General features: G+C 39.0%; 2 protein-coding genes across 2 annotated transcripts; both read right to left on the bottom strand.

The window, feature by feature from the left end:
- Window positions 1–1,396: 1,396 nt before the first annotated feature.
- Window positions 1,397–6,109, bottom strand: LOC106175076 (glutathione S-transferase Mu 2-like). The gene is made up of 8 exons (XM_013556898.3): window positions 5,575–6,109; window positions 4,263–4,338; window positions 3,946–4,010; window positions 3,577–3,658; window positions 3,212–3,327; window positions 2,856–2,951; window positions 2,420–2,530; window positions 1,397–1,957 (listed from the first exon to the last, which is right to left on the bottom strand). Exons 1-8 carry the CDS (start codon window positions 5,608–5,610, stop codon window positions 1,868–1,870), a joined length of 672 nt encoding a protein of 223 aa, XP_013412352.2. The 5' UTR covers window positions 5,611–6,109; the 3' UTR covers window positions 1,397–1,867.
- Window positions 6,110–6,330: 221 nt separating this feature from the next.
- On the bottom strand, window positions 6,331–10,402 carry LOC106175077 (glutathione S-transferase B). The gene is made up of 8 exons (XM_013556899.3): window positions 10,197–10,402; window positions 8,986–9,061; window positions 8,633–8,697; window positions 8,330–8,411; window positions 7,859–7,974; window positions 7,604–7,699; window positions 7,260–7,370; window positions 6,331–6,779 (listed from the first exon to the last, which is right to left on the bottom strand). Exons 1-8 carry the CDS (start codon window positions 10,230–10,232, stop codon window positions 6,690–6,692), a joined length of 672 nt encoding a protein of 223 aa, XP_013412353.2. The 5' UTR covers window positions 10,233–10,402; the 3' UTR covers window positions 6,331–6,689.
- Window positions 10,403–10,484: the final 82 nt, after the last annotated feature.

The following is a 10,484-nucleotide window of genomic DNA, read 5'->3' as shown; positions in this document are numbered from 1 at the left end:
GGGAGGACCTATACTATCGGAGCAGATCTGATCAATAGGAAACGAAGGAGTAATTTAGAAGGCGTACTCAGTTGTACCTCTCATCTGTAATCCAATAAAACCCGCTTACCCGGATTGAGAAAGATCAGGACTTTGTTGTTCTTTTCCTACCTAATATACCCCCGTGTCACGGATCCCGAAGGACGGTAACGCGTCGTAAATAAAAGGGAAGAGAAAATCCACTATTAAAACACCCGTGACATCTGTGGTGGATAAAACACCCGTGACAATTGTGTTATCGTGAAAATTAAGACTGCATTCCATGCAATCCATTGTTTGAAAATAGTAGCGTTTTTTTTTATTTTTCTTTCTGCTTGTAAGCATTTATTCTATTTAAATGCTTATAAGCATTTTATCATTTTATCATCTATATTAATGCTACAGTTAAACGAGACTTACCTGTAAGTTGAAGTTTGACTGGGATTCTGCCGAGTCTTCAGGAACATAGGGTTTACGTGATATAGAACTAGGCCGCGCATGCTCAGCTGTTCAAAATTTTGGCCACGAACTCCCGATTCCAAAAAATCGTAGTTAATTCGTAGCAAATTCGTATTTCATTCTAAGGCATCGTAACTGAATCGTAATCGATTGGTAGGCATTCGTATGTATTCTTAACTCATTCGGGGATTCGTGAATCCCTGGATTGACCACGAATCGGCTACGAAGCAGTCACGAATCCCACGAATATTCGCCGAAGCGGAAATACCACAAAATCTCAAGAATAGTCCAGAAATAACTTTTATTCGTACCCAATTCGTGCATGCATTCGGCGTATGCTTAACTGATTCCTTATTGATTCGTAACGGTCGTGCAGTATTCGTAATAGATTCTCGTAAATCGTAGTGAGTTCTTGGCAATATTCGTGCGATTCCAGCCGAATCCCACGAATATTCGTAACAGCATTGCACCTGTATCGTAACTGAATCGTAGGGCGTATCGAATTAGAACAGCAAACTTGCAAAATCTTACGAATCCTCACGAATCCTGAAATATGTCAATTCCTAGCGATTCGTGGGATTCGTGGTCTGTGTGAAATAGGGCATGAAGGGTGCGAACCCCCAGTACGGATGGACATTACGTGAAATATGATTGCTCTAGACATAATGTATCAAATGATTGTAACATTTACACCTTCAAGCACTTGTAAAATACATTGAGCTTAAATACACTACCTTTGCAGCCCATACCTTGAAATGGTCATACGACCAGAAATTTGAAAAAAAAAATGCTCATTTTAAAATAAAGTAAGTAACAAAATGTACGCATAATTTAGACCTTTGTTTGTTTCAAAATGTCAATTGTAAGAATGGATAAAGCAAACACATCGCGTCGACATCAGTATAATAATGGCTTCAACTGTAGTTTAATCTAAGAACTTTATTTTCACTGAGCTGGCTCTATCGAACAGGACAGGCAGTTCTGACGCTTTATGAATTTTGTCAGTCTTGATGAGGTAAAATGTACAATTCTATGTTTGTTAAACGTTCATGCATAATACGCAGACGGCTTTCATATCACAAAAAATACAATTTAAATTTGAACCTAAGGGTGTAAAGGTGAGGGGTGTAAGGGTGTAAGGTGTGTTTGTCTCCAACGTGATCTGAAATTGGCCCTGTGACATAATTTGGACTTGATGAGACCTGTTGAACTGAGGCTTTTACCTACAGTGCTTTTTTTTATTCAAAACTAACAATGTCGAAAACACGGCTTATGATTCAGTGTTGTAAATGCAGAAGCGCAGGTGCCATGCTAAACTATAAGTCCCATAAAGCGAGGTTCTGCCGTCTTGTTTGGAATCTGTTTAACGTCGATGGCGGATACTTTGTGATTAATCACCGCGCCAGTCCGCCATTTTATTGTAAATCGGCTTCTTTAAAAACTTGTCAGATTGCATGTACTTCTGAATTGAAGGAAGGGCCTGAAAGAGAAAAAATTTACATGTATTGATAACAAAAAATCAAAAACAAGGATGCTTATTCAAATGACGACGTGAGATTTTATGCTGAAGAATACTTACATCGAATGCATCGGGGCACGTTTCCAATTGAAAATGTTACTCAACCGAGATCGACCCAACTCCGTGGGGACTCTCAGGTTAACTGAATGACACACCTCCTCGAGCGACAAGGGGGTTGTTTTAATATTTTTAAGTTAAAACTTTCGTTGGCGCTCGGCATCTGGAACTAAAGGAACCCGCTCGAGCTGCTCGAGGAGACTTGTCATTCATTTAATCTGGCTCCATTCAGTGGGAGAGTCCTTACGGAGTTGGATCGACCATGGTTTCATTGGCAATGCGCCATTAGAGGTTCATACAAGTGTATTTTATAAAAAAAAGTCTCAGAGATAAAGCAAACTGTTCTACTGTTTCAAAGGGTCTCACCTCAAACCTTGCCATGTAGTCTGTCAGGTTCTTGAAGGCGTCCAGACAGCCAGGGGCAAACACGCGCTGTATGTCAAAAAACTCGTACGCCATAAAGTCCACGAAGGTTATCTGAAGGAAGCAATGCTTATTGTTAGTGCAGTAAAGTACACGGTACGATAAAATTCGAGAGAGAGAGAGAGAGAGAGAGAGAGAGAGAGAGAGACTAAGGGAACTGTACCAGAAGGCTAAAGTACGTGTCCATGCATGATCCATTCTCCCTCCCGCCATCTACATGGACAAAACAAACAACCTAAATAAAGGCATAACAATAAATAAATAAATAAATAAATAAATAAATAAATAAATATGATAGGTCTAAATATTAACCAATCACAATCAGCAGAAATTATAGCTGCCTCCCCCGTCCCGCCTCCCACACACAGCACACCCTCACCTTGTCGCCTGCAAACCATGGGCGGTCTGCCAAGAACTCCGAGTACTGCTTCAGCTTGTCCGGGAGTTTCTCTAAATATTCCACTTTTTTTGTTTCCTAGGACAAAACACTGCGTGTTACCGTTTTGTATCATCATTCAGTTGGGTGTAAATTAAAACATCGTCAAACACTAAAAACTTTTTGTGTGATCTTCAGACAAAGTATCGACATCAACTTGAAAGTAGATTCGGTGAAAAGTTGCTTTGATTTTGACAGTTCAAACATTAGGCATTTAAGTGGCCGTTTGAGTGTTTAAACGTATTGCTCTACTCAAAAATATTAACAAAACATGAAAGGGCAAGCTTGGAAATACTTACATAATCGCCCGTTTTAATAAAGCTACTGTAGCAAACAAAGATATGTTCCATGATAAAATCCTGAAGTTGGTGTTCCAGCATGTCGCATCTTATCATTTCTGGCTCCGACGTTGGACCTGAAATGCCATTCTATATTACTTCTGAAGACTATATTTGATACGTTTTACTGTATAACAATAACGGCTATTTTAATTGGGTGACAGCTAGATGTTGAAAATTATTTACCTAAATGAGTCCAGTCTTGCGGCTAAGGCCCATTAAACTAAGTTTGTTAGTTTGATGCTTCCTGATTTAAGTTGCAGTGGAAATGTCCTTAATATACTTAACATAGCGGTTACAGATATAGGATATATAAAGTGACGTACAGAGGTTATGCTTCCTGGCCAGATATTTAAGGATAGCATGGCTTTGCACCAGCTTAGTGTCGCCATCTATCCAGTAGGGGATCTGAAAGAGAAGCAAACATTTACTTACTAATTGTGTCATTTTATGTTTAAAGCGATAATGATAAAACAACAAAAATTCCATGATGCTATTTTTGTATATATGGAGTATATACATAGAAAGAGACAATGCTAAAGAAGTTCAAACGCTATTTCAGCCGTTAATCGTACATAACATAGCGACTGATCGGGCAAACTTACATTGTAACAGGAAAAGGAAAAGTTCTTTCTATCACAAAATAGTTTTCATATTTTCTTTTTTTCTCCGTCACAGCTAACGCAATTACGTACGTTTGGAAATGACAACCCCAAGTTGAATTTGACCCCCATCCAGTCCTCACTGTTGTAGTCAGGAGCTGAAATAATTGTATGGAATTGTAACTTGTCGCTCTTGAAATTTTACAGGGTATAATGGCATCCTGGCGGGTAAAGGTACTGGAAGCTTCTCTTTTCAGAAAACACATTATATTCTATCATTAAAACAAGCGCGTGCAGCTTTCCGTCATAAGAAATCGCTTAATCTGTGTGTGTGTGTGTGTGTGTGAGAGAGAGAGAGAGAGAGAGAGAGAGAGAGAGAGAGAGATACAGAGATCACATGTGTTTGATACCTGGACCAAGTACATAGTATTTCTCTTCATACTCCTGCCCTACATAATTCAACAGCAACCTGATGGGTTGGCAAAGCTAAAAGATAAAAAAAAACATAACATTCTGACTTGAAGGGGTCATCTCAAAAGGTCAACCGATGAAATGGTCCCCAAAGGCGCTTAGAACGTGTCCAGAAGACAATGCAAGCACCAACAAAAGAGAAAAACATGTTACAGCAAATACACGAGGAAACCTTGCACAGAAATTGCACAGAAACCGTCATTGTCCTTCCGTTAATTATTTCCAAAAGAAATAATTAAGAGAGACCTCTGAAAAGAGGACTTGCTTACACGTAAAAGTTTTTTTCTTTGGAAAATAGGCTGTGAAAATTCATTGCAGGCTTGGTTTATGTTATTTTATACACACTGTACTGTTTTAAACTTAGACCCAGTATTTATCTTAATATCTCTGACCTCATTCAGAAAAAGATCCACGGACTTACAGATCCGCAGACTAAATATGGCTGACCCCACTCCAAAACAAGCCGCCTAATCCCCCCCCCCCCCCCCCCCCCCCAACGGCCAAGGTTTAATTGCTAGGTACCTGGAATTAGTCGGTATTGACTCGGTCATATTTGATCCTCGGATCTGTTAGTCCGCTGATCATCTTGTAGTGAATTCGCTCTCAAAGTTGACAATTCAGATCAGGTTTGTCAATATTTGATGACGATAAGCGCAGGGAGCTCTTTCTCTAGGACACCAAGTACACCAGCTTTGCTTATCTGACAATGTCAACGTGGTCTTTACGGCCAAGTGAAGGCCAAGTGAGTCCTCGCTGAATTTGCAAAATGTCAAGCTATAGCGCTAGCTCAACAAGTGAACCACTGTTTGCCGAAAAGTGTGGTCGACCTCAATACTGGTTTAATAGTAGTGTGTTATTTTGTTACAGTTAGTTGTGCTGTCGTTGATTGTACCTTGTGTGTGAAGGTGTGTATCAATAAAATATCTGAAACTGTACTAGCAGTCCGCCAAAATAAAGTAACTATCGTCCTAAAACATTGTTACTTTTTTCTTTGAATAATTCAACCGCGACATTTATTTGAATGACACACTGATTTAACCTGCGTCAAAGCAGGCCATCTTTACAGTATTTTAAATGGCAGAGCAATGACCTACGAAGTAACCAAGTGATCCCTGGTTTATCTACAGTGTACCTAAATATACATGCAAAATAAATACATTAATTTGTATCATTACTTTCTCGCCTTGCAAATATCGAGACATCATTTACCTTTGGAGGTTTTCTTAAACAAACAGTTAATGGCTGCCTTACCCCTCTAATATCCCAGTATCCTAACACGGGTGCCATGTCGGTCTGTTGCCTGTCTACAGCGCGTTCATATCAAGTATGACCCACATTTTGCCCCTCAAAGACACGGTAGGCACGGCCCCTATAAGCTCCCGCCTGCATAAACGTCAGCCTACGAAGACTTTGGACGCTGACGATCACCTTAAGTAGACTATACAAATATTATCTCGCACCAGATTTCAGTGTAGACTTTTAAGACAGCTATTAATGAACGCAAGAGCTTTCTGACATTTTCAACTCGTGCGTTACTCTAAGGGCTCATTCCCAATGAAGATGTCGTTCTACGCAGATCGGTCTAAAACCGCTTGGACTCTTGCTGAATATCTGTATTCAAATTCATTGAGAAATTCACAACTTAGGGGTGATGTAATTCAAACCTACACCCAGTTGTTGCCCTTTTACAGAGGCAATTAATATATTATATGTGCTTAGTACAACTGATTGTTTTAACTTAAAAGTCAGTGACATTATTATTCGTGGCATTATTGTGTTATCATAAAAACTAAGACTGCATTCCATGTAATGCATTGTTTGAAAATTGTAGCGTTTTTTGTTTTTTTCTTTCTGCTTGTAAGCTTTTTTTCTATTTTAATGCTGCGGACGTCGGTGCAGCTGGGTATTTTGGAGTAAATTGATTAGGCCTAAGTCATTTCACTGAAATTAAATGACATGTGAATGATGAAAACATGTTCCCGTTGAACCACTTTACTTTCTACGCCCTTTCAGTTTTTTTACTTTTTTATTTTACTTTTATTTTATTTTAATAAAATGGGGCACTTTTATAAATTGGAATCGTATAAGTACCGCAGTCCTACACATGATTTATAAATCCGCATACTTTGGTTAATGCTCATCCGACTACAGTCCTTTGCATGTAAAGTCAAATACTTTGATAAATTCAAATTTATATCATGTAGGACAGTCCTTGAACTCATTTTTAAACTAAAGACACTACGGTTGATCTTAATCGATTTTGCTCTTTGACACACGAAATCTATACACCTGGATGTTTCACGTAATCTTGCCCCTTTCACTTCAAACAAAAATATCTGTGTTTTATTCGCAGACGACCTCCAAAATCATTTCCCGCTCCAGTCTGCTATATCCTGGTAGACTGGCTTCATCATGAACTTGTCTGACTGCATGAACTTTTGAATGGCGGGGAGAGCCTGAAAAATGAACACAATTTACGAAAACTGTCACGGAAATAATATCACACACGTTTAGCACAGTCTGGTTCAGTACGTTGTTTAAAGACTTGTGATTGAAATGTATACATGAATATGAGTTAATTCCAAATAATAAATATAAATCTTTACGTTGACAACGTTAAGCAAAGGATCACTTTCTGACTTATTTGTTATATCGGAATCAACATTAAGTTATATGTTAATATATGCATAAACCGCTGTCTACCAATAATGAAAAATGAAATCATGGCTTCACATTTCTTGTCAAAGAAGTTCAGCATTCTGGTAAAAAGAACCCCAAGAAAAAGCACACTTTGATATAACTACAATAATGGAATATACTATATATAGTATCAACACGACGGTTGGTCTTGAAAAGGGCGTATAACATTACATACAAGTTTATCGGACAGGTGAAAGAAATGCTTAGGCGAAGAGTTTTGTTTTTGACTGCCCCACCTCGAATCTTTCCATGTAATCCGTCAGGTTTTTGAAGGTGTCCAGGCAGCCGGGTGAAAACAGGCGATGGATGTCCAGAATATCGTAGGCCAGAAAGTCCACGAAAGTGAGCTAGAAGAAACGGATAAAACGTTCTATTTGATATCCCAAGATATCTGCTCTGAAGTATTTAAACGGATAAATGTATATATAAACATGAAGAAAACTATAATGCATTTATGCAGTACGTGTAAACCTATGTTTTGCCAATGGGCGCCCCAGGGTCTCTCGGGGACCCCAGGGTAACGGGATAAATGTCCCCCCCCCCCCACAATACCATCCCCTACTGTCTGCTTGATGCTCACGTTTTCGCCAGCACACCACGGACGATCACCAAGAAACTCCGAGAAATGCTTCATCTTGTCCGGCAATGCAGTCAGAAACTCTGCCTTCTTAGTCTCCTGCCATTACAAAAAAAGTAAAAATATTCAATTGTTCTTTTATACCACATGTACATTACGTAGCTGGTTCAAATATAATTTAGACAGACATTAACATGTATTCATGCACAGACAGACGAAGGGGTTATGTCACAGCTACAGGTAAGCCTATTTACTCACGTAATCTCCCCACTGAACGAAGCTGCTGTAGCATAAATACACGTGCTGCTCTATGACGTCAGTCAGGTGGTGTTCCAGCATATCACAACGTACCACCTCTGCCTCCGACTTGGGACCTTGAGATATATTGCCAGAAAACAACAGTTTGAATATATGTAAGATAAATAAGAACTGTTTGACTTAATACGATGTAGATAATGCCATTATGTAGGCTTGCATGTTCACAAATAGGCAAAATCAAAAGTTCTCTGTCGTTTTACTTGGCATCAGAAAATGGTAAAAATCAGATATAAATTCAAAGGGCATGAACCAGGGCTTGCAATGCGATCCCAGAGGGTCTCTAGCCCTTAAAACTAATAGGAAATTTTAATTTTAACTAAACATTAATAAAGTATTCCATAAGATTTCTCGTTTATTTTAGTGGCTGTGGCTAGTGGCTGTGACTGTGACTAGTGGCTGCTGGAACCTTACACAAATTATGTTTTCTTGCGTGATATTTTAAGATGGCGTGGCTTTGGACTAATTTAGTGTCGCCATCTATCCAGTAAGGAAGCTGGAAAGATAAGACATATTTTTTTTAATTTTGGAAAACGAAGACATTTTCGAAGTGAACTGCAGTTTTATTTGAAGATACATATTTTAAAATCATTTTAACTGTCATACTTGTCATATAACTTTTGCAAAATAACGGCATTGTAGAGTCTACTGGAAATGTGTCGTTTTTGTATTGCTCTTTAATTGCTTAAACTGTTAAACTTATATTGTATTCCTTACATTTGGGAGCGGCAGCCCGAGGTTGAACTTTTCACTCATCCAGGAGTCATCCTTGAAATCAGGAGCTGAAATATAGTATCTGTTTGGTGGAGAAAACGAAAGCAAAACGTGGGCTTATTATATTTTTAAAAAATAATATTTCCTAAGTGGGTAAATTCAGAGAGAAAGAGGTGGGCTACATACTCCATTTGTTTTTAAATATTATACATATTTTGCACTCTTTATCAAATCACACAAGTATATTTTATACGCTCATTTGATATTATAACTTTGTGAAAGAGATTGGTGATAACATAGACATCGTGTATATATCACGTCATATATATATATATATATATATATATATATACTACCTGGTCCAAGAGCATATACCTTCTCTTCATATTCCTGTCCAACATAGTTCAGCAGTAGTCTGATAGGCTGACAAAGCTACAGAATATAGAATCAAGTATTTTACTTACTTTTAGGGTTAAACAACCTTAACCCCCCCAAAAATAAGTTTTGTTCTTTATAGGCCTAGATATACATGTATGTTGTGAACCACGTGTTAGAATTAGTCTGTTAATATCACACAACATGTAGTAGTAGTAGCTTCAGGTTGCCAACAACTTCACCCCCCCCCCCCCCTCATCCCCTACCCCCCTCTCTCTTTCTCCCTCCCTCCCTCTAACATAACTCTTGTACTTCTAAACACGACGCTCATAAATTATGTTGTTTTGCCCCATATACTTATTCAGAAAAGACAGATTAAACGTCTCAAGGTTATCGCTAAATACTGCAACCTGCATTCAGCATTGTTATATATAGAGAGAGAGACACTTTCCCCGCTATTAATGGAGGACTATGCATGAACGCGTGATCGGTTACCTATATTAGCGTGTATTTTTAAGCAATGAATTTGTTTACACAATGCGGATAGTAAGGTACTGACCAGTAGGTTACATAAAGGCTACAGGGTAACCTACATGTAGGTAAAGCATATAAAAACTCATTTTAATACACGAATCATAGGTAGCGATCGTTGTGCTATTAACACTGTGGGCGATAAGAACAAGTCTGTTTAAATGCAGTGGTGGATTTAGAGGAGGCCCGGGGGGTCCTGACCCCCCCCCCCTTCGGTTTCTGAAAAATATATCACACCAATATTCCCCTCTTGAAATTAGAATTTCGACTAGCTGAATCGTAGTTTTAAACCGTTCCTAAGGCAAACGGTGCCCTCCAAAACATCCAAAAATGGATGGGGACGATGGTCGGCTTCACATCCGAGGCTTGGCGTTCTGAACCCCCCCCCCCCCCCCTTCCCTTTCAAATAATCCTGGATCCGCCCCTGTAAATCTTAAGTGGCTGTTAACAATTTCATTAGAATATCTAATGCTTTAACTACATATTACTACATAACAGTATGGGAAGGGCTTCTCGGATTCATAGTCGACCCAGACAAATGTATTCCCGACAGCTGACAAATGTGCCCTTCTCACATTATACTGTACAAACGCCAGTACAAGTTAAGTATATAAGGGATCCCCATTATGAGAATATTGTTATAAACGCGTACAAAACTTACCCCTCGGATATTCCAGTACCCTAGGATGGGGGCCATAATGGAGCCTGCGGCCAGTGTGTGTTTATGACCTTGTATCCAGACGACCTGAGACGCTCAGTTGTACCAGTAATGAGATTCACGTGCAGAGGTCGTCTTATCGATTCCTGTTTGCGTTCTCCCTTAAACTATAGAAACAGTGTCATCTACTCTCGCCTCACTGGCTTATAAATATTTTAATGTTAAAAGAATATAGAACACCTGGGACACAGCACTGACCGATTGCTTTTGCTGTGAAGGACGGCGGGTGGA

This window comes from Lingula anatina, chromosome 6, assembly GCF_051362555.1.
Source record: "Lingula anatina isolate TDL-2025a chromosome 6, LinAna3.0, whole genome shotgun sequence".
Taxonomy (NCBI): domain Eukaryota; kingdom Metazoa; phylum Brachiopoda; class Lingulata; order Lingulida; family Lingulidae; genus Lingula; species Lingula anatina.
This window is presented reverse-complemented; position numbering and strand designations above follow the sequence as displayed.